This window comes from Emys orbicularis, chromosome 3 (assembly GCF_028017835.1).
Source record: "Emys orbicularis isolate rEmyOrb1 chromosome 3, rEmyOrb1.hap1, whole genome shotgun sequence".
NCBI classification, from domain to species: domain Eukaryota; kingdom Metazoa; phylum Chordata; order Testudines; family Emydidae; genus Emys; species Emys orbicularis.
In genome coordinates this window covers 196,382,248-196,407,178 of record NC_088685.1, presented here as the reverse complement: position 1 = coordinate 196,407,178, position 24,931 = coordinate 196,382,248, and the positions used below count along the sequence as shown (strand labels likewise).

Below are 24,931 nucleotides of genomic sequence, written 5' to 3'. Positions count from 1 at the left end.
AGCTTCTTAAACATTTTTAAAACCTTATTTACTTTACATACAACAATAGTTTAGTTATATATTATAGACTTATAGAAAGAGACCTTCTACAAACATTAAAATGTATTACTGGCACATGAAACCTTAATTTAGAGTGAATAAATGAAGACTCGGCACACCACTTCTGAAAGGTTGCCGACCCCTGATATAGGAAGATGCTTCTGACTCCTGTGGAATAGCAGCAGTGTATTAACTGGTGTACCATCTCTTCTAAGAAAACAATAATGTAGCTGGATTTTAGTCCTCACTAATCATTCAACTGGTCTTTCTATCCCTCTCAGTGCTTCCTGCCTGCTGTGGATTGGATATTTTGTGGTCGCTGGAGGCGCTGGGGTGGAGGGGAGAGGAGCGAGGGCACAGCATGCTCGAGGGAGGGGTGGGGTCTTGTGCGGGAGGGGAGGAATGGGGGTGGAACACCCCCTGGCAGATTAGAAACTCAGTACCTGTGTTCCAGGCTCTGCACCCTCCTAGGGATGGCTCTGGTCCTAGCTGTGGAGGATATTAAAAGCATGACCATCTTAGAGAGTGTCCTCTTGTAGCTAATTAAAAATGGACTAAAATGTTTCATGTACTGCTAGTGCTGTGTTTACTCCTGGGGGAATTCTGTGCCAAAAAATTAAAAATTCTGTGCACACTATATTAAAATTCTGCATATTTAATTTGTCAAAATAATATAATCACTCCAGTTTCAATTATTTTGATAATTTATTTCAAAATACCTGTCAACAATACACACCACAACAAAAAAGATTCCCCTAGGAGTAGAGTTAAAGAAACCCCTATGACAATCCAGTTCCAGTTGGGCGGGAGGGGGCTGCATGGGGTCCCAAGAGTCCAGACACCTGCACCTCTAGTCCCCAGCTGTGGGGTGAGCCCAGACACCCACAACTCCCCAGAGCCTTTACTTACCCCCTGCCAGCTTCTTTATTGTCCCACCGGGGGACGTGGTGTGGTGCGGCCCTGCCCTTCCTCTCCCTTTGCCAGAGGTGTCTCCTGCGCCCTCTCCTGTTTCCGGGAGAATGAGGATCAAGTCGGGTAGCCAGAGCGTGCAGCCTCTATCACTGCCACGCTGGGCACTCTGCTCTGCAGAGTCTAGCAGCCCCTAGTGGCGGCCAGAAGCTCTGCAGCCCAAATTCTGCATTGTGCAGTGGTGCAGAATTCCCGTAGGAGTATGTGTTTCCAACAGTTAGTTTTAAACAACATTCAAATCCATTCACTACTTTTGTTCTTTTTAGGGTATTCTTAATTAGGTTTTTTCCTTGTGAGTGTTCACTAGGGACTTAAAGGAGCAGGGAGTTTTAGTATACCACTTCTACCTCCAGAGCTGAATTGAAATCCTTGCATGCATCAAGTATAAAAAGTTTACTTTAAAAAAATCTTCACAATATCACTGCTCCAGAGGCTGCTACTTTTAGAATAGAATGAGGTATTCCAACTCAGCAATTAGGGGCTGGTAAAGGTGCGACTAGAACCTTCCACAGCATATTCCTGCCCTGTTGCTATTATGGATGTGCATTAAAACAAATTTCCCCTTCCTCAAATATGGTTATAGTAGCCAATATAGCACAAAGAAGCTTTAAGAGCTATTCAGGTGGCCTTTGGCCAATTAACTCCCCAATTGGGTAGGGCCAAGCTCTTCCTCTGGAGTGACATTCCCATGTTCCCATTAAATGAAAGCTGCCAGGAGGATGCCAGAAATAGACTTTCTTGCTAGCTCTCTAACCAAGGGAGCTGTGGGAATGGAGAGGGTAGCACCTTCTCTGTGCCCATTCCCCAACTGATCAGACTTGATTGACAGCACTGGCACAATCACATTACAAGCATATGGAGTGGGGACTGCACCACCATGCCATCCTTTAAGGCTCAGCAGTGCCTTTGCCTTGGTCCTTAATAATTACATTCAAGATATCTAGTGCTCCAGTAACATTTTGTTACAGTCTCTATGCATGCATACTTCCACTTCATTGGATCTATACAAATTTCAAAAGGAGCCTTGTACACTTTTTATAAGGTAAATCCAGCTACATACAGGTCTATATTTAATAATTTTCTTAGCAGAGGCATCAGCAGCCTGCTGTACATCCTTATATCCTATACCAGTTAGCACTAAAGCACTGGGTGTGTTTTGCAGGTTTACAACACTGGTAACCTTAAAAGGCCATACTATTCTGGGGCTCGTTTGGAATAAGTTTTTTAAAAGGCCAAAACTAACTGGATTCCAAAAAAGAATTAGTTAAGTTCATGGAGGACTGGTCCATCAATGGCTATTAGACAAGATGGTCAGAAATGCAATGCCATGATCTGGATAATCCTGAGCCTCTGACTGCCAGGTGCTGGGACTGGGCGACAGGATGGATCATTTGATGACTGCCCTGTTCTGTTCATTCCCTTCGAAGCATCTGGCAGTGGCCACTGTCAGAAGACAGGATACTGGGCTAGATGAACCATTGGTCTCACCCAGTATGGCCATTCTTATGTAAGAGTTAAAATAATTTAAAATGTACTATTTTTTGTGCGCTTTATTTATTTTGCACAACCTTCTATAGCCTCACCTGGACCCTTCGATCATCCCCACCTTGCGAGAGTCAGAACCTGTACAATGCAGGGTTTTTCCATTCACTTTATTTCTGCATGGCCTTGTACAACTTTAAATAACATGTGAGTCACCTAACTAATATTATTTCCTTAGGATGGTTATTTTGACTGTAACAGGTTGACATCACTCCTTTCATTTAATGGTCAGTTATCTATGGTTCCAAAAATATTACATGTAGACACATATGAGCTTTGGAATTGGGTTCTAAGGAGAAAGATGTGCTCCTTAGAATGAAAGGTTTGAAAGCTGCCACAAGTAGGTACTACTAGGCCTCTAAGACAAACATAAAAAGAACAGGAGTACTTGTGGCACCTTAGAGACTAACAAATTTATTAGAGCATAAGCTTTCGTGGGCTACAGCCCACTTCTTCGGATGCATAAGACAAACATGTGGCCCATGGGCCAGATGCACTCTGCCTGATGGGTTTGCAGCCTGCATGACCTATGCAGATTCAGCAGAATCTACGGGAGCCCTACTGCACTGAATGCTAGTACTTGGATGGGAGACCACCTGGGCATTCCCGGGGCTGCAGACAGCCTTCCTGGGAACAGCGGTTACTAGGCATGCTCAGCTCTCAGAGGGGACAGGACTTGACAGCCACCCCTGGCAACATCTGGGCAGGACAGGACTCTCCGGGGCTCCCGCTCCCCCCTCCGCCTGCTCGGGGGGGGAGGGAGGGAAGGAGGGGCTTCCCGTCGTGCCCCGGGTGAGTTCTGTGCAGGGGGAGGAGTTCCAGTTTAGGACTCCGACCCGGGCAGGTTTGTCCCAATGGAGGCGCCGTAGCGTCCCCGGTAACCGGTGTAGCTGGTAACTAAGCTCGGCGCTGGGGGAAGGAGGCGGCGGCGGCCGAGCCTGCCCCTGCCCGGGGACCATGGACGCGGCGCACCGAGCTGCGCTTCTCACCGCCTCCTGCCTCAGGACACCCGTGAACCCGCGCACCAGGGCGCCGCTGGCTCTGTACGAGCGGGAGAGGCGCCCGCCGGCCGCCGTGGAGCAGCAGGTACTGCGGGGCCCCTCTCCGCCCGGGGGCCGGCTCGGCAGCGCCGGGACTGGCTGTCTCTCCTCCCGCTGGTCCCTAGGGTGGGGGCAGGGAGATCCCGCTCGCCTCTCCCTTGTGTGGGGAGCCTCCCCCCTCCTGCCTGAGCTGAGGGCTGGCGGGCTCCTGGCCGTCGGGGGCTCTCGCATGACAAGGGCCCCGAGTTACTGCGCCCCTGGGCGAAGCGCGCCAGGGCAGAGGCCCGCTGTAGGATGAGTTCTGTACAGCGCCGAGCATATCACTGGGGCTCAGCAGCTAACCTGGGGGTGCAAAGCTGCACCGCCTGTGAGCATCTGGCCACTACTAACACTTCCTGTATCTTGGCGTATCTGTTGTGTAAGGGAGGCGATGCATTAGGAAACGTGGAAGTGCTGGCATTCAGACCTAGCAGGTACTCATGGCTCTGATGCTGTGCTTTATGATGTTCCATCAACTCCCGTGGAGGCTACAGACCTGCTAGGAAGACCAGAGTTTAGTGTAGAGATGGCTGCTCTTTGTCATAGAATTTAAGGCCAGAAAGGGTCACCAGATCATCTGATCTGACCACCAGTGTATCACAGGCCACCAATGCCACCCTGCATGCTAAACCCAACAACCAAAATTAGGCTAAGGTAGTTCAGCTTTCAGACGAGGCAGAGAATAGGAGGAACCAAGGTGCACCAATGCCCGAGGCCCCTGGAATGGCTGGAAATTGATTGAGAGCTGTACACATGATCCTGGCAGGAAACTTGCATCCCACGCTGCAGAGGCAGGTGAAAGTTCCCCAAGGCCACTGCCAGTCTGATCACTTGACCCCCAATATGTTGCTTTAACATTCTCTTATGGCAACTGTAATAATACTAAGGAACAAAACACTGGAGGGGAAAGGATATATATTTTAAGTAGGGCAAGATGATCTTTTGAAGATTAGCTCTGGATTAATGGTGTATTTTTAATACTGTATTCAAGTGAGGTTTTAAAAACAAAAGTAATGTAAGTTTTGTCTCTTAGTTTTAATGTATTTTTCTATCTGGTATGAGAAGTAATTTCTTCTATATAATGACAGCTACGTTCCCAATGTACTTTTTTAAAACAAAATGCTATGAGAACTGTAAGAGATGATAAGGAGATTATTGATGAGAAGAGGAAAGGAAGGATTCCTCCTGTAAGAAATGGGTTTTAAAGATGGGTAGGAAGTGGGATATGGTTCCAAGTTTAGGGAAAGGATGTTGTATGAAGGCAAGAATGGAGGGAAAGCTTTAAAGCAAGAGGAGATGTGGAGTTTAGCATATTGAGAGGTAGAAATAGGAGTAGATGAGGGTAAGATTATGTAGCATCATGACAGTCCGAACAAAGACCTTGAATGTGATGCACTAACACACTAGACACTAATGGAAGGGGTTCAAGGACATGGAGTAAAAAGGAATCCTACAAAAATGGAGACAAATTACTAAGGATGAGTACAAAAGAATAGTACGAACAAGTAGCACAAAATCAGAAAGGCGTAGGCACAAAATGAGGTACACCTAGCAATTGACATAAAAGAGGTTCTATAAATACATTAGGAGCAAGAGAAAGACAATGGAAAATGTAGGTTTGCTCTTGGGGGGCGGGGGAGAGAGCTAGTAATGGATGATAGCAAGCAGGCTGAGATGTTTAATGACTATTTTGCTTCAATCTTCCCTAAAAAGCTTAATGAACCAGATATATAACACAATTTATTAATATTAACAAGGGGAAAGGAATACAAGCAAAAATAGGGAAAGAACAGGTTAAAGAATATTTAGATAAGTTAAATGTATTCAAGTCAGCATGGCCTGATGAAATTCATCTTAGGGTGCTTAAGGAACTAGCTGAAGCAGACTCGAAAACATTAATGATTATCTTTGAGAAATCATGGAGGACTGGTGAGTCCCAGATGACTGAAGGGCACATATCCCATATCTTTAAAAAAGGGGAACAAAGAGGAATTATAGACCAGTCAGCCTAACTTTGATATCTGGAAAGATACTGGAACAAATTATTAAACATCAATTTGTAAGCATGTAGAGGATAATGGGGTAATAAATAATAGCATGGATAAACATGGATTTGTCAAGCAAATCATGCCAAACCAACCTAATTTTTTCCTTTGACAGGGTTACTGGAAGGGGGGAAGCTGTAGATGTGATGTATCTTGGTTTTAGTAAGGCTTTTTATACTGTCCAACATGATATTCTTATAGGCAGATTAGGGAAATATGATTAAATTACTATAAGGGTGAGTGTATAACTGGTTGAAAGACCATACTCAAAGAGTAGTTATCAGTGGTTCGCTCTCAAACTGGGAGAGAGTGTATCTAGGGGTCTGTCCTGTGTCCCATATTGTTGAATATTTTCATTAATGACTTGCATAATGGAATGGAGAGTATGTTTATGAAATCTGAGAATGACACCAAACTGGGAGGGCTTGCAAGCACTTTGGAGGACAGGATTAGAATTCAAAATGATCTTGATAATTAGAGACTTGGTGTGAAAGCAACATCATAAAGTTCAATGAAGACAAGTGCAAAGTACTACACTTAGGAAGGAAAAATCAAATGCACAAATACATAATGGGGAGTAACTGGCTAGGCAGTAGTAGTGCTGAAAAGGATCTGGGGTTACAGTGGATCACAAATTGAATATAAGTCAACAATGTGATGCAGTTGCGAAGAAGGCTACTATCATTCTGGGGTGTATTAACAGGAATGTCATATGTAAGACCCTGGAGAATAGGAGATCATTGTCCTGCTCTACTTAGCACTGGTGAGGCCTCATCTGGAGTATTGTGTCGTTCTGGGTGCCACCCTTAGGAAAGATGTGGCTAAATTGGATCGAGTCTAGGGGAGAGCCACAAAAATGATAAAATGTTTAGAAAACCTGACCTGTGAGGAAAGATTAAAAACCACCAGGCAAGAAGACCTAGGGGGGACTTGATAAATCTTCAGATATGTTAATGGCTGTTATAAAGAGGACTGTGTTCAATTGTTTTCCATGTCTGCTGTAAGTGGGACAAGAATTAAAGGGCTTAATTGCAGCAAGAGAGCTTTAGGTTAGATATTAAGAAAAACTTTCTAACTACAAGGATAGTTAGGCACTGGAATATGCTCCACGGGAGGTTGTAGAGCCCTTGTCATTGGAGGTTTTTAAGAACAGGTTGGACAAACTCTTGTGAGGGATGGTCTAGGTTGACTTGGTCCTGCCTCAGTGCAGGGGACTGGACTAGATGGCCTCTTGAGGTCCCTTCCAGCCCTACATTTCCATGCTTCTGTGACTGATGAACTGAGTGACTTCAGCTGAAATGTTCTGGATAGATTAAAAGAGGAAGAATGCAAGTTCCTAGTAGAGAAGAATGCAGAAGAGGAGGGAAAATGGGAAATAAATTCAAGGACCGAAGATGGAAAGGAATTGACAAGAGTTGACCATGGAGGAGGAGAAAAGCTTTAGAAAGAAGGAAGAGAATCGACTTAGTGGAGGATGCTGGTGTAGTCCAACTCCTCAGATTTTTTTCCCAATGGCATAGGCATTACAGGAGCAAGTGCAGAAATAGTAAATGCAGATAGACAGCCAAGTTTGAGAATGAGAGAGATAAACAGGATGGTGAAAGAAGATCAAAGGAATCAAGAGTAGAGGAGTTGACGGAGCTGCAGGGAGTGTGGAGGCAGAAGAAAAGAGAGGGCCAAGAGTAACAGAGAAGTCAGACAAGTTTCCTGAAGATCAGAGAAAGCATGAAAGATAAAACAAGGAAGCATCTGAATGTGTGGTATTGGAGTGGTCAGAAACAGGGAATTCGGACAGAGATTTTTAGGACAAGTTGCTAGGAAGTAGAACGAGTTGTCGTTGATTCATGGCAGGCATTAAGAGAGCACAGCTAAGCTGTTTCCAGGCTGATAGTGATTTCTCTGTTAATTCAAAGAAAAATGTTTGTCCTTTTTTGTATTGATGCAGATTATGAACTCTTACAATTTGCATTTGGCTGTTTCTTCTTAAGAAATCCTTATAGCTCACTCTTCTGGTCGAGCAGTGTATTGTGCCTGTGACTCTCCCTAACAGCACACATTCACTGAATCACAAAAAAAGGCAACCATGTGAACTGTGGAGAAATGAAGTGTAAATAAAAAAAAATAAAAAGACGTAGTTCAGCAGGGAACCTTGGACAAACATGCTGTGCCACTCACAGCCCCTTCCTTCCCCCCCAAATGCCTCAGCTGTTACCATAGCAGGCAGCTTAGCAAACCTTGTCTACTGTGCCCAGCTGTCTTGAACAAACAAACCACCTCAGTGGTAGGCCCATCAAGTGACAGCCTTGTACCCGAAGCTCCAAAAGATGCTCTGTTGAGGCAGCAACATTGTACAATGGTTCATTCATCACTGATTAAAATCAGGCAAGCCAAATGCCAAAAATCATCCAGAGTTCCCTTGCAAAAGGATAGGTTCATGTAGAGTTAATTTTAATAGCCAAGTTGTGTGCATTGCCATAGTGGCTGATTAACTTGTCCTTTATATTTACAATAAATACAGACTTTGAAGCAAGGTTTTCTAAAAATCTGTTATTGACAGCGTAGTAAGCACACAATGTGGTATCTCCTAATTTAGAATAACAGTTGCCAGATGGCAGTACTGCATCACTTGTGCCCACACAAATCTCTTAATGAGCTTTTTTTTTTTTACGTAGAAGTGTCTGAAGAGAGGATTTAGGAGTTGATGTGCAACTCAGTGGAAAATAATTTAGTATTTTTCCATGGATCCAAAGCTGAGATCACCATCGTTTGTATACACAAGGTCAAAAGAAACAAAGATACCAGCAAGTAGTAGAATATTAAGCAGTATTTATGCTTGGTCTTTCATGGGCAATCTCTATCTGGACACTTTGCAGCTTCACTTCCTTGTGATAATTAGTCTGTGTCAAGTCGTCTGTACTGTATGAAACTTGAAATAGGATGTTGGGATGAAAACTTAACTAAAAATATAGTCAAACAAGAATTTTCAGTTAGAATTTAAGATTCTATAAAAACCAAAAAAACAAACAAACAAAAAAATCCCACCCAAACTTAGGACTTGTGGATAGAACTCTAAAGTGCTTTACAAAGCAGAGTAAATGTGATCCCCATTTCATAGATGAAGAAACAAATGGGTCCTGTAACTTTAAAATGGATCATTGAAAATAATTGCAGGAAACATTTTAAAAATATATACACTAACTTGTTTTTACTGTACATCTTTCTCCAACTTCCTGCAACCTTAAAAGTGTTATGAATAATGTGATTATCTGGACCTAAGTAGTTGTTGGTAAAAGAACATGTAAACGGATAGTCTAGTGTAGGCCCCACCATTCCAAAATTTGATCTCCATAATATGTTGTTAAAATGGGGATTTAACCCTTTTCATGTCAGATGGCTACTTATTTTCAAAATGCTTGTGGTAATAGAAAGTAAGGCTCCTCATGCATTAGTCTTTTTGCATTTATTTTTATACCAGAGGAATTCTTGTTTAAAACAAAACAAACAAACAAAAACCTATTGTGTTTATACAGGTGAATAGGCTGAGGGAACTGGGATTATTTAGTCTGCAGAAGAGAAGAATGTGGGGGGATTTGATAGCTGCTTTGAACTACCTGAAAGGGGGTTCCAAAGAGGATGGATCTAGACCAGGGGTCGGCAACATTCGGCACGCGGCTCGCCAGGGTAAGCACCCTAGCGGGCCGGGCCAGTTTATTTATCTGCTGACGCGGCAGGTTCGGCCGATCGCGGCCCCCACTCGCCGCGGTTCGCCGTCCCGGGCCAATGGGGGCCGCGGAAAGCCGCGGCCAGCACATCCCTCGGCCCGCACCGCTTCCCGCCGCCCCCATTGGCCCGGGACGGCGAACCGCAGCGAGTGGGGGCCGCGATCGGCCGAACCTGCCGCGTCAGCAGGTAAATAAACTGGCCCGGCCCGCTAGGGTGCTTACCCTGGCGAGCCGCGTGCCGAACGTTGCAGACCCCTGATCTAGACTGTTCTCAGTGGTACCAGATGACAGAACAAGGAGTAATGGTCTCAAGTTGCAGTGGGGGAGGTTCAGGTTGGATATTAGGAAAAACTTTTTCACTAGGAGGTTGGTGAAGCATTGGAATGGATTACCTAGGGAGGTGATGGAATCTCCTTCCTTAGAGGTTTTTAAGGTCAGGCTTGACAAAGCCCTGGCTAGGATGATTTAGTTGGGGACTGGTCCTGCTTTGAGCAGGGGGTTGGACTAGATGACGTTCTGAGGTCCCTTCCAACCCTAATATTCTATGATTCTATGATTCCATGAAAAAATTACCGGTAAGTGTAATTTTGACTTTTCTGAAATATATACACACACAGTCTGACTGCTGTTGACTTCACTGGGTCTGGAATTTGCCCTGTAAAGTATACTTTATTATTCTGCAAGTAGACTATTACAGCAATGATGCCATATGGTGAGTGGCATCAAAACATTTACATTTTTCCCTTTTCCCTGATCAATGCCACTTAATAGTTAGTACTGAAAATACTGTATTAATATTAGCTATCTGCCAACAGCAACTGTAAAGACTTTAATGGTGACTACAGTTCTTCCAGGCTTCTTCATTTTATGTTAGGCCTGCTTTTGCCCATCTCTGTCTGAAACACACAGCCCCTGTCTATGCTAGCTAGAGAAATGGTGTTGGCATCTTTATCTCAGAACTATGGTCAATGAGTTTTTCTGACTAGAAAAGAGCCAGAATTGTTTCCTTGGCTAGTGCAGACAAGATTTAACTGTGTAACATCTTGTTTTAATAAAATGTGCTATAGATTAGGGTTCAAAATATTTTCAAGGGGGGGGGAAGATGAGGAAGCTATTCAAAAGCTACTGACTGTGCATAACTGGCTCGGGACAACATTTCACAGCGCTCGGCATACGATTCTGGAGATGTAGTGATAAGAGGCTATTTAGGCACAAAAGTTTGAAGCTCTTCCTCACTTTGGGGGAAGGAATGTATGTCTGTTGAGTAATGCAGCACCTGTTATCTAAGCAAACTGCTTGCTGGTCACTAACTTTTTTCTTATGGTTAGAAGGAAAATAATTCAATTCCTTATTTTTTAGGATGATTTTGACTTGGACTGTAATACTGAGAGACAGCAAAGCCCCACTGTAAGTGGGGACTGTGAGGACTGGATAGACTTTCCCAAAATGTGCCACTCAAATCAGGAATATTACTTGAAGCTGGAAGAGCTGAAGAATGCCCACCTGGAGACAATGGCAAAACTGGAAAACATGTATCAGAATAAGCTGCATTTGAAAGGAGTACAGCCCCTGGACAATAAGGATGCTGCTCCCAGTTTGTGTTATAGGTAAGTTTAATAATTATCTCTGCTTCTGTATTGCTTTTAATCTGAGCATAGAGTTCATGGCCAGAAGGGACTACCAGCTCATTTAGTCTGATCTCCTGTATATGCCAGGCCACTAATACCACCCAGACACCTTCACACTATGAGCAACAACCAGAATTAGACCAAAGTATTATAATCCTCAGGAGATTAAAGTATTGTGAGCCACAGGCAAAGAACAGGAGGGACCAAGGTGCACCAATGCCCAAGGTCCCTGTAATGGCAGGGATCTGATGAACTGAGATGCACACCCAGATGATCTCAAAGCACATTGAAAATATTAATGAACACTGCACTCTTCTGAAGCAGGGAAGTATTACTATGCTCATTCCACATGTGGATTCTGAGGCACAGAAAATCTAATGACCTATTTTTCAAAGGTGCTGAATACCCTTAGCTTCCATTGAATTTACATCTGAAAATCAAGGTATAAGTGACTCCCTCACACAGTAAGAATGGCAGATCATCATTCCTCCAAAGATCTTAAAACACTTTGCAAGTATTAAGTAAGCCTCACAACTTCCTTTGGCGGGGTAGACATTATCCCTATTCTATAGATGAGGAACTGAGGTTAAAGTCACTTGTCCAAGGGCACACAGTGAATACTGACTCCCATTCCTCTGTCTAGCCATCATGTTTCTCCTCCAGTTCTGTCTCTTAGGAAACAAGAACCAAATCCTATCAAATATTATTCTTGCCTTTCAAGTGATATCCCTTCTCTATTTGCAAGCACAGCCATATGTTATATTAATCTTGAATATTTAACCCACATGCAGACTCTGGATGGAGGACTTGTTTGTTTTTACAGCAGTAGTACCCAAGCTTTCAGGGTAGCAACCTTCCTAACCCCTGTTCAGCCACCCCGCCCCCTCACCCTCCGCCCCCTCCGGCTGGGAGCGGGGCCGTGATTCCTGGGGTAGGGGTGGGAAGGGTCATGGACAGGGGTAAGGGGGCCAGGGCTGGGGGGTCGACCTGCAGCCGGGTCTGGAAACAGAGCCACAGCTGGGCTGCAGTGGGAGCCAGCTGCTGGGCCCACAGCCAGGTGCGGAGCTGTGCTGAGGCTGGGGACGGGGCCAGGCGTGGGGACGGGAGCCGAGGCCGTGGCTGGGGATGGGCCCGGAGCAGAGTTGCTGGCGGGGCTGGGTGGCGCTCATTCCCTGCACTCCATGGGGGCTGGCCCAGGCCTGCCAGGCCCCCTGAACACTCCCCCCTGCTCCCTTAGGGGGCCGTGCCCCACAGTTTGGGGACCTCTGTTTTACAGTAAGGCTCTTTGCTATTAACAATGCTATTTACAGCATCTCTTCTATAATACATTTCGGAATGAAATATTGCCTGTGGCCCGATACACAATGTGAAAAGAAACTTGCTACTTTGCTAAAACAGTTCAATATAGACTTGTCTAAAATACTCTTCTCTAGAACCATGTCTTCTGCCCCGGCAAAAACTGATTAAAATTGATGCCCTTTATTTGGGCTTCTTGTAGAGTAGTTGGACCCAAAATCTTTTAATAAAATTGTCTTCTGATTGTTGTAGATCACTGCTAAATATCTTAATGACCCTAGTTCTAAGCTGTTTTCAATATATACCTGGCACTTTACCAACCAGAAAGCTCTATAAACCGGCATTTCTGATCTTCATTGAAAGTCTGGTTTATAGTCCGGTTAGCACAGGGCTAGCAGGCTCCCTACCTGGCTCCGCGTGGTTCCCCGGAAGTGGCGACATGTTCTTGCTGCTCCTAGGTGGACGAAGGGCCACGGGGGCTCCATGTGCTGCCCTCGCCTCAAGCGCTGGCTCCGCAGCTCCCATTGGCTGGGAACCGTGGCCAATGGGAGCTGCGGGGGGCGGTGCCTGCAGGTGAAGGCAGCACACAGAGCCGCCTAGCCACGCCTAGCCACGCCTCCGCCTAGGAGCAGCAGGGACATGTTACCGCTCGTGGGGAGCTGTCCGAGGTGAGCGCTGTCCACATCCAGCACCCCAACCCCCTGCCCCGAGTCTCCTCCCACACCCAAACTCCCTCCCAGAGCCTGCACCCCCTCCTGTGCCCCAACCCCCAGCCCTGAGCCCCTTCCTGCACCCAAACTCCCTCCCTCTTAGTTAATCAGAATTTTTGACTTACCGGGACCCCCCATTCTCCCAACATGCCAGATAACAAAGCTTTTACTGGTTTCAGAGTAGCAGCCGTGTTAGTCTGTATCCGCAAAAAGAACAGGAGTACTTGTGGCACCTTAGAGACTAACAAATTCATTAGAGCATAAACTTTCGTGGGCTACAGCCCACTTCTTCGGATGCATATAGAATGGAACATATATTGAGGAGATATATATACACACATACAGAGAGCATGAACAGGTGGGAGTTGTCTTACCAACTCTGAGAGGCCAATTAAGTAAGAGAAAAAAAACTTTTGAAGTGATAATCAAGATAGCCCAGTACAGACAGTTTGATAAGAATTGTGAGAATACTTACAAGGGGAGATAAATTCAATGTTTGTAATGGCTCAGCCATTCCCAGTCCTTATTCAATCCTAAATTGATTGTATCTAGTTTGCATATCAATTCCAGCTCAGCAGTCTCTCGTTGGAGTCTGTTTTTGAAGTTTTTCTGTTGTAAGATAGCCACCCGCAGGTCTGTCATTGAATGACCAGACAGGTTAAAGTGTTCTCCCACTGGTTTTTGAGTATTATGATTCCTGATGTCAGATTTGTGTCCATTAATTCTTTTGCGTAGAGACTGTCCGGTTTGGCCAATGTACATGGCAGAGGGGCATTGCTGGCACATGATGGCATATATCACATTGGTAGATGTGCAGGTGAACGAGCCCCTGATGGTATGGCTGATGTGATTAGGTCCTATGATGATGTCACTTGAATAGATATGTGGACAGAGTTGGCATCGGGCTTTGTTACAAGGATAGGTTCCTGGGTCAGAAACTTGTTCAGTGACTGTATTTGAACTACCAGCCCCAGCCAGAGATGATGCATCTGGTTATTGTTGTTGATCTTAAAACAGAGTTCTTTTTTTTTAAACACTTATTGTGGTAGTGTCTTAATGCCTCAACTAGGTCAGGGCCCTGTTGTGCTAGGTGCTGTACACACACATAGTAAATATGAGTTTCTGCCCATCCCATGCTGCCCAGCCTCTACACTCTTGCAAAAAGTGGAGTAATGCTGCTCACCGTCTTTGGTAAAGTGCCTTGCAATTTACAGATGGGGAAAAAGAGTGGAATGATTTATTGTTGGCTTTTGTCTCAAGATTAAACCTGTTACACCCAAAACTACTTTTTTCCTTTTTTAGATCAATATGGGATAAGAGCTCATTTCGGCCTCTGAATTTGCATAAATCTTTTTCTGAGCCTGACTTAAATAATCTGTCCTATTCAAGTTTGTCTGATGGGTCTGATGCAGAATTAGAGTTGGAAGAAGAAAATGGTAGTGAAACTGGGTCACTGACATTTGCTAAGGAGCAGATCGAAAAAATGTGGGATGGGTTTTCTGTGGACGACTATGTCTATCACACTAAACGTAGCTTACCAAATTCACCAACATTCAAAATGATGGGGAAGAAGCAGAAAGAGTGGTCACCAAAGGTCACTGTGCCTAAGCCTTTCCAGATGACTATTCGAGAAGCTAAGAAAAAACAACAGAATGTCAAATCAAAGTCACAGATAGAAATGGAAAATAATTTATTGAAGAAACAACTAGAGGAAGAAGCAGAGTGTCAAAAGAAATTCAGAGCCAATCCTGTGCCTGCTTCCGTCTTCCTTCCGCTCTATCATGAAATAATGGAAAGAAATGAAGAACGCAGGAAGTTTGTGAAAGAGAGAAGCAAAGATATTCTTTTGGCCTCTCAGAGACCATTTCAGTTTATCAGGAGGGAGGAGCAAAGGAAAGAAATTAGGAAAATGCAATTAAAAGACCTTTCATTGCCTGAAAAGAAAACAAAATTATTCCAAGCAAAACCTGTCCCTAAATCTGTTTACAGTCCAGCCATTAATGATAAGTTAAAAGAAGAAGAGCTTTATAGAGAAATTAGGATCCAAATGAGAGCTGAAGAGTTGCTACGTAATTCTTCTCTTCCCAACAGCAGACTGGCTAGTAGAACTATCAATAAACAGAGGAAACAAAAGTGCAATCAACAGAAAGAAGAACTGGAGCATAAACCAAGGATCAAATCTAGGGTTCCAGACTTTGAAACACTGCACCAAAAATTCCAGAATAGGCTCCTGAAACAGAAACATGTGAAACACATCACAGTTTGTGAACCCTTCAATCTTCGTACTCCACGTATCCCATCCAACAAAAGGAAGATTCTGCAGGACATTCAAGCAGATGAAGAAACATTAAAAGAAACACGCTGGCCATACACCTCTCCAAGATGCAAACCTCGAATGAGGTGTTCAAGTGCAAGTTCATCTCCCTTGGGACGTGAGCAATCTGAATCTCCAAGAATCACAGAGTCTACCAAAAGACGAATACAAGCTATAAGGTGAATAGTCCAGTAGTATGTTACATACAGTACAAGTTAATTTATAAATCCTTGAGAACATAGACTGTTAGTTTATGCCACCAAATATTTAATTCCATGTTTTTTTCATTACTGCTAGTGGTTATTTTAATCTTTTGATGATGTTTTCTAGCTGCTGTAATAAACTTTCTTTTCCCATACAGACATTTGAGGAAAAGGACTATAACAGCCTATTGGTTCCCAATATATACCTGAAGCCCCCACTTCTCAAATGAAACATAAATATTCCATTGTCTTGTCCCACCCTTGTTTCCTCCCTCCTCTTCTCTGTTGAATTGCCTTTCACAGAGCCTTCCTTGTGTTCTCTCTAGATTAAAATTAATTCAGTCTTAGTTTATTTTTCCACTCAGGAAATCACTTGAGGAAAAGAGAAAGCTGGAAGAAGAGCAAAAAAGGATCAGAGCAAAGCAGAAACAAAGAGTGAAAAAACTGCAAAAACTTATAACAACCCGGGCTGAGGCCAATGACCCACATCAGAGCCTAGCTCGGATGTCTAAATCCAAATTAAAAATGATCAGGTATTCTGCTATATCCCCAAAATCCTGAACCTCTAGATGCAAGTTGTATGTTTAACATACAATCCAGTAACAGTATAAACCATGTTAATGTAACTATTCATGTATGTCATAAATTAGACATTGTCAAAAATTCTAGATAGAAAAGGGCATGAACAAATACAATATTTTGATCAATCGGGAATTGAGAACTGGTGTCCATTTTGATGAATTCAGGTTTATATGCTGTTCCTTAAATTATTATACCACAAATAACAAGGCAGGCTTGTTTTTAAACCTGCATATAATCTGAAGAGGGAAATAGGAGTTCTCACTAATAAACACTGTTAAATTAACGTGTAGCTGGTACAGTTCCAGCTTTAACTCCACTCTTACAACTTTCAAATTGCCAAGGAAAAAGACAACCATGTTTTCTCTTTCTTTTTTAAAATTTAACTTCATATTTATGTTTTTATATTAGGTGTCTTCTGCTTCCTGATTGCTGAGCAAATATCTTTTTTACTCTGATTTGGGAGTCAAATCTAATGAGAGCAGGAAGTGGGGCAGATGTATTACATGACTCTGGTATGTGTCTCCATAGCTTAACAGGAGGCGCATGGGATGCAGGAAGCAGGCATGGGGGAGGCAGCAGTTGTGTTTCTTTGTAGAGCAGGCAGAGGAGAGTGGGCAGCGACAGGGCCAGAGACCTTTTTCTAATGGATTGTGAATCAGAGTACTGCTGGGGGAGAGGGTCCTTATGAAAGGTGCTATAACTTAGTGGTTAGAGGATAGGACTGGGACTCAGCAGAGGTGGATTCTAGTCCAAAGCTGCTGCGTGACCTTGGGCATGTGACTTTTAATTCTAGGTTTTGGTTTCCCCTTCTGTAAAATGGTGAACAGTTTTTTCTTGCAGGGTGAATGAATGAATATTCATTAATATTTGCAGTGTACTTTGAGATTGTTGCACATCTTTAGTCATCTATGCTAAGTATTATTATTATTATTATTACTATTACATGGAGGAGATGATAGCAGCATTAACAGGTGGTTGTTTATACAGTTCTGTAGATATGCAGGATGCTTTAAAAATGACATGGGAAAGATGTCTGCTCTGCAACTAAAAATGGAAGGCACCTGGACTTTTTCTGTTTTTGAAAGATAAATTAAAATGTTAAGACCAAAACAAAAAAGAAAGATGTGGGACTCTCATTAGTTGAAACATTTGGTAAGAGATATTAACACTCCTTAAAGTACCAATCTTCCATGGTATATTCTAACTTCCCCAGCTCTTCCAAAAGCCTCCAGTCTCTTAACTTTTCTTAGAAAAACAATTATATGGGATTGCTATCAAAATGAGAATGCAGCAATTAAAGGAAGTTCAATATAAATTGAAAATCCTAAAATGTATAAAGGGCGCACAAGTTAGAGCCCTGAAGTTATGCTTTTAAACTCATTTGTAAGGACATCTACCTGTTTTTCCAAATTGATTACATCAAAAAACATTAAATGTTCTTTAGTTTTCCCACTGTCAAAGGTACATGGTTGCTGTGGTAAAAGAACTTGAGGCAATTAACCTGGCGCAAAACCAATGTAAAATACATAAATTTTTACTTTAAAAACAACAGCACGATGTTCTGTCTGTCACAAGCAATGTAATTTGCAGTTACTCTAGGAAGTTGCATCTTGTAGCATAGCCTGGTCTTTCTGCTACCACTTCTATAAATAATAACTAAAGACAATCCATTTAATTTCTGTGTCATGCTATATTTATAATAGGAAACATGAGAAGCAAAGAATGCAAGAGTATCTGCAGGAGCGGGAAGAAATGGAAGAAAGAGTAAACCAGAGGCCATTGCTTTTGGAAAGAGCCACTCAGGTTGTCTTCCTACCTTGCTCTCATTCCTTAATTAAACTCATCTCCGAATATTGCCTAAGTCAATGCCAGTGTCGGTGCTGAATATTTTTTAGAGGATGTCTGAAAACTTTTGTAGGCAGGCATGTCAGTTCCCCTCTGACTATAAAACTCTGCCTGGTATCTGTCCCCATGAAAATAAAATTATATTACCATGCATTGCGCCCAGCACTCATTGCTGCCTGCTTAGAGAGGCGTGGGCCATCTTCCAAATATACATTTTTTCCCCTCCATTTTGGCTTGCGTGTGAGGTGAAGAAGGGATACTGTGTAATTAAACTGTAATTATGACTTCATTATTTTTCCCACAAACACATAACATGCTTTGCACTTAACCTGCACATGAATGTGAATGCTGAATATTTGGTAATGTGACTGAGGTTGTAACTAAAGTTTTGCATTATTAATGTGATGTGTATAGCGATTTCCGTATCTTAGAGGCAGAAGGATGTTCTCTGTGGCAGTGCAGAGTTTGTCACTGTCAATGAAAATGGGCTGTATGGCCATTAGGTCACAGTTAAGAGGTATCTTGTAAATTGGCATTTCCTTGCCTTTAAGGGTTTGTGTCTTGGGAAGATGTCTCACTAACAACACTTTATTTAAAAGGAAAAAGTGTTTACCCATGGACTGGAGTTGAGAAGTGCGTGTCTGTGGAGTGAAGGCTCTTTGTGTGTCTTTGAACATTGTGATGCATTGTGAGGCATGTAAGTTGAGGTTGATGTGGAGGTGTATCTGGGCTTAACTGACTTCCTGAATTTTTAATGATCACATTTATAGGAAATGCACATGAACAACTTTATCTCTAAGTTGATTAAGGGGGTGGTTGACTAAGGGTCCTGTCCCAGAACTAATTCAGGTCTAAATGAGGTCTATTTACTGCTTAGTAGCTTTCCCTTGCCATGAACAACTTATGAAACAGACCTGACTGTCATTAGAACAGATAAGTGTATTATGCTGGAGGTATCACAGTAAGAGCTAGCCAGCAGTACTGATTGGATGTTTCATAAGGTTTGTTTGAAGGGAAACTACTACTATTAAAACTAGAAATATAAATATGCAGAAATTAAATGATCGATTGTGACTTAAAATAATCTCTGGAGGCCTGAAGAAGCAATGAGTGTGGGGGCTTTTTCTGCTTGTATGAACTAAAGCATATTTTCCTCACTGCTATCTCACCATACAAATAAAATCCATCCTAATAGATTATGGTCCAGCCTAAATGGCACGAGGATTTGACTTACTTAATATGTACCGCACTCAAGCCTCTGTTGTCCCAAATGGAATTGTCATTGGCTAGTGGTGTTGCTCTGCCCTTTGTGGAGTGTATGAGTAATACTGCCAGACAAGGAGTTCGGAATATAATGGTGCTTGATAATTTAATCCTGTTTGTAATGTTACCCCATAACCCTACGGTACATTACAGAACATTCTCTGTGTATTCTTGACACTGAGGAGCAAATCTTACATCTCTGCCCCATTTCTGATGGCATGAAAAACTCAAAATACAGCAGAAACAGTATGTTTCTGCTGCAAAGAGAGTTAGGCAGCAGAGGCTCCTCACAGTTATGGAATATGGTTATATAAAATATGCTATGTTATAACACAGGAGAAAGATGTATGTGGGCATGTTGAGGGTGTGGGTCCATGCACAGCACAGTTCAACAGGGTCACAAACCCACAGAGAGAGCAGCAGGTGATATCTTTCAATCAGGCCTGTCTGGGCCATTGCCTTGGGCTATCTATGCATGTGGGTTTGGAAGGGAAGACTCTATCCCACCCAATCTCTGTGCCCTTCCCTTGGGCAAAGTCCTCTTACACAGGCTTTACTTGCAGGATCGCAGGTCTGTGAACTTTTCAATAGTGCTCTAAAAGAAATTCTGCCATTTCATATTCACACTGAGTATCACACTGAATTTGAGGGGATTACGATGGTGCAGGGCAGTGTTCTCAACCAGGGGTATGCGTACCACTGGGGGTACTCAGAGGTCTTCCAGGGGCTCAGGCATAAGGGGGTACATCACCTCATCTAGATATTTGCCTACTTTTACAACAGGCTACATAAAAAGCACTAGCTTTTTATGCACTAGCACAGTACAAACTAAAATTTCATACAGACAATGACTTGTTTATACTGCTCTATATACTTACCATACACTGAAATGTAAGTACAATATTTATATTCAAATTAATTTATTTTATAATTATATGGTAAAAATGAGAAAGTAAACAATATTTCAGTAATAGTGTACTGTGACACTTGTATTTTTATGTCTGATTTTGAAAGTAAGTAGTTCCTAAGTATAGTTTTAACTGAGGTGAAACTTGGGGTACACAAGACAAATCAGACTCCTGAAAGCGGTACAGTAATCTGGAAAGGTTGAGAGCAACTGGCATAAGGTACTATGCAACCTAATTTAAGGTATTGGAATCTGGCCCTTAATAATACATTAATTTTTAGAATGCTGTAATTTTTTTTTATATAGAAAAATGCCAGAATAGCAGCAGAAAAGCATTACTCTGATATACTGAGAGAACTGGGGATTTGTGAGGACTTCCTTTCAAAAAAAAGTCAAACTGCTAAATTGCTGGACCAGCCCAATGCTAAAGGCTTTGGAAGCTGCACTGAAGACAGAGAAAGGTAATAGTTACCAGTAGTTTGTTGTGGTGGTTACACACCTAGTGATAGCAAGTTTTGTTTTAGTTTTAGAAGACAAAATTATTTGTATTTTGGAGGTAACTATTTGGCTGCATATACACCTCTACCCCGATATAACACGAATTCAAATATAACGCGGTAAAGCAGCGCTCCGGGGGCGGGGGGGGGCTGCGCACTCCGGCGAATCAAAGCAAGTTCGATATAACACGGTTTCACCTATAACACGGTAAGATTTTTTGGCTCCCGAGGACAGCGTTATATCGGGATAGAGGTGTCGTTTTCATTTTAACAGTGTCAGTGTTTCTATAAAAAGTTTAATTCACAAAAGACAATGAAAATGATATGCTCATACAGTAAATTTGTAATACAATATCCTCTTAAATATTTTAACACGGGGTATATAACTTAATGCACATTTTAAAAAAAACACATTGCTCTTTCTTCCCATTTAAGTTTTATTTCTGAACCTTTGCCAGAAATTCTGACAGGTTGCTAGGGGGAGAGAGGGTTTTTTTTGTTTTTTTAATGGAATGTTGTTGGGGTGTTTTTTATAAAAATAAATATTTTAAAAGTGTTAACTTTTCAAATGTTCATTAAATGCTTGGATAAAATCTATTTGTTTGCCAACTCTGCACAGCTGTTGCTGGGATTTTTGGGGGGCTGTGCAGGGCGGCCAGGTCTATAATGTGTCCTACATTGCCACTACTGAGATCCAGAGACTGGTGCTCCCTGCAGGATGGGGACACAGGCAGCATGGGGAGGCTACTGCAGCTGCTCTGCAGTGTAGAGAGAGGAGGCCTCTTCCCCATTGTTAAAGCCCCTGAAATTCTTATATTTTATCATTTTTTGTTTTAGTTTTCAAGAGTTTAATGTTTTCTTTTTATCCACATCAGGGGGACAGGGAGGGAAGGGGTGGAAATCCTGGGGGGGTTGGGTTCCGCCTCTAGGAAGGGGGCTGCAGAATGTGAGCCCACCCTACAGTGGCGGCTCCTGTCCTGGGAAGCTGGGCCCAGCTCCCCCTCCGGGCACTGCGACCTGGTGCACCAGGTCGCAGCGCTGCTCAGGTTTGGCCTGGCTGCCTCTTTGTCAGGAGGCGTGGCCAGGCCAAATTTGTGTGAGTGGTGCTGCAACCCCGTGTACCAGGTTGCAACTTCCAGAGCAGGCAGCTGGGCTCAACCTCATGGGACAGGAGCTGCTGCTGCAGAGTGAGTTTGTTTCTATTCCATGTTGTCTTGCATTTGTGAAAAACAGGGGGCTCTACCCCTAGTAAATAACCCCCTCCCCCCAACCCGGAGAGATTGACTCTTATTGGCAGGATTTGGGCCAGAGTACTTGAGAGTTTTATTCCTTTAAAACCGATTTTTTAACCCCCCCCCCCCCCCGATCAATAAATGCAAATCTTCATTTTTTTAGTCTTAATGAAGATAAAGTTCAAGAAAGAGAATCCTGTGATGGGCAGAAGGCAAATCCTCACTCTGACCAATCTTGTGGGGAGGCGGAAGAGGAGAAAGCAAGCTCACAGTCTGACCAATCCTGTGAGGAGGAGGAGGAAGAGGAGAAGGCAAGCTCACAGTCTGACCAATCCTGTGAGGAGGAGGAGGAAGAGGAGAAGGCAAGCTCACAGTCTGACCAATCCTGTGAGGAGGAGGAGGAAGAGGAGAAGGCAAGCGCTCAGTCTGACCAATCCTGTGAGGAGGAGGAGGAAGAGGAGAAGGCAAGCTCTCAGTGATCATGATGATGAGGATGTTGTGGAATGTGAGGATGATAAGTATGAAGATGGTTTAGAAGAAAAACCTAGTAATGCTGAAGCTAACTGAAAGGAAGGAAGACAGACTTACTTCTCTTATTGCGTTGGAGCTCAACACACATTTCATTGCTGGCAATGGGTATATGCTAAAGAAAAAACTGACTCTTGGTGCTATGGGCATTTTGAACTGCATACATGTAGGTCTTGTGTGAATTTCCATTTGTTAGCATAATATAACTTTGAATGCTGAATTTGCCTTTTTTCCAGTAAGAAAAAATTATCATTACTCATTTCCATTAGCAGTTGCACTTGTCAGTGTATGCTTTATTCTAAACTTTCATTGCATGAGCGCATTTCTGTGTTCAGAAATACTAACCACAGTTTAAAACTCACTTCTTCCATTCCTGTTGGCTAATACTTAGGCTTTTACATTTCCAGCTCTTTGCCTTCATGCTGACAAAATAGGGTGGGAAGCAGTCATCAGGAAGGAGAAACAGTGGCGTTACTCCATAAGCAAAGATCTTAGAGCAACATTACCTCTTATTTCAGCACTTCTAGGATCTGCTCAGTTTTAACCAGCCCTGAATATATTTTCCCATTATGGCAGTGGAAATTTGGGTGTAACTCTCATTAAGGATGATGATGGGAGTTTCTTGTGTAAATCCTCTGGCCATCATTGGCCGAGTGGTAGCCAGGGACACCAAAATGCCAACTTACTATGCAGCTGGACTGTCCTTGCAACTGCTTAATGAATGCTCCTTTTAATATAATTTATTAATAGCACCCCACATACTAGGGCTCTTGGGACGCTGAACAGGATAACAAAACCATGACTCATATACAATAAACACATATGGAGCCCCTCATTAAACTTCTATAGGACTTTGTAATGCTAAAAGAAGGGAGGGGGAACGAATTTGTAGCATGAACTTCAGAAGCAGTATTTGTATTTTTGTTATACTGTGGATTATGTATTAGAACAAATGTCTAATCAAAGCTCCAAAATTGTGTCCTCTGTATGCTATCTTTAAATCTCTTTTAAGAACCATTCCAAGATCATGTGAAATAATTCATTATAATGTAATAATGCAGATTAAAACTAAAGTTCATTAGTTTCTTTACTGAGATAGTTAACAGATACTGTAAATCAAGAAATTATTACATGTGTGAAAAATACAACATTTGCAGCTGTATTTAATATTTTTTTTGAGTGAGTAGAAGAAAAGGGGTTTAGTAAGCTTAAGTAGTCTTTCTCCTTGTATTTGCTACTCAGCCCATCAGCTTTCCTCTTAGGCTACTCCTGAAATAAGAACCCAAATGAAGACATGAATGCTTCATATGGAGAGCCCCTTCTGGTTCCCTCTCCTATTCTGTGCCTGGCCTTCCTACTGTTCTCAGTCATTGCCAACGTAGGGACGGAAAAGAGAAATATATCTGCATAATAATAAACAGCTGCTGAAGAGCTTCAAATAATAGTTTGCAAGCTAAATAAAGGATGATGCAAAATATCTACACACAGCACGTGCACCCAAAACATCTTGGGTAACCGGCAAATATTAGTAAGTTGCATTTTTGTCTGAATACTGAATTAAAAGTGGTTTCAGATGCTTTTGTAATCAAGTATTAGGGTTTTATTTTCCTTTTTTCTAACAAGTTTTGTAATACTGTTAGATTATTTCTTCTTTGGTTAGATCTGCATCAGAAGACTTTCACTAAAATTTGAATTCAGATGAAATATATATAATTGTCATGTTTCTAACAACTGTGAAATTTTAGCACAAATGTGTTAATTTTTGAAAAGTTAACTTTAATACTTGATGAACTTCGATTTTTTTAAATAAAATAGTCTTTTGGTGAAGTATATGTGTAAATGTAGTAATATAAAATAAGCGTATGTTAATATCTGACAATGAAGTCAGACAGTTTAAAATCTCTAATTAGTCTGAGAAATGTTACACTAGAAACTTAAGAAACTGATTTGTTTGGGTTTTTAAATTAATTTGTTCATCCTTCCACGATCAGAACAAGATTTTTCAGCTTTAGTCCTTTCTTTGCTAATATTGGAGGCAGTAGTGAAGGTAGGTGTTGCTGATGCACAATGTTAATGCAGAGTTGTTTGCACATCATGAGCTGGGATTTTTGTGTTGCTATATACTTAGTATGGAATGCTGATGGATTTTTACGTGATGCTACTCAGAAAGTGACTGTAAAATGGCACTTTCTTCGAGTGCTTCCATTCCATGCTAGGTGTGCGCATGCCACGGGCACTGGTGCTGGAGATTTTTTCCCTCAGTAGTATCCGTTGGGCTATCTCTAACGCCCCCTGAAGTCACGCGCATATGTGCTGGTATATGCCGTGTTGGGCCACTTGTCCTCCCCCAAGCCAGTGATGGCACCACCGACTCCACCTAGAGTGCCTAGTCCAGTTCGGGACCCACCACCAACTCCTGCAGCCAGCAGCAGGACCAGACGTTTTCTGGTTCCTTCAACCCCGGAGGCTTTCCAAGCAGCAAAGGACACGCTGTCTCCTCTGGTCCTGCCAACTCTGCAAGGACCCCCGT

The 24,931-nt window shown here is 42.6% G+C and overlaps 1 protein-coding gene across 1 annotated transcript; it reads left to right on the top strand.

The window, feature by feature from the left end:
- The first annotated feature begins 3,507 nt into the window (after window positions 1-3,507).
- Window positions 3,508-22,352, top strand: FAM161A (FAM161 centrosomal protein A). The gene is made up of 7 exons (XM_065401928.1): window positions 3,508-3,636; window positions 10,756-11,003; window positions 14,333-15,523; window positions 15,913-16,080; window positions 17,833-17,932; window positions 20,451-20,605; window positions 22,037-22,352. Exons 1-7 carry the CDS (start codon window positions 3,508-3,510, stop codon window positions 22,350-22,352), a joined length of 2,307 nt encoding a protein of 768 aa, XP_065258000.1.
- The last annotated feature ends 2,579 nt before the right edge of the window (window positions 22,353-24,931 follow it).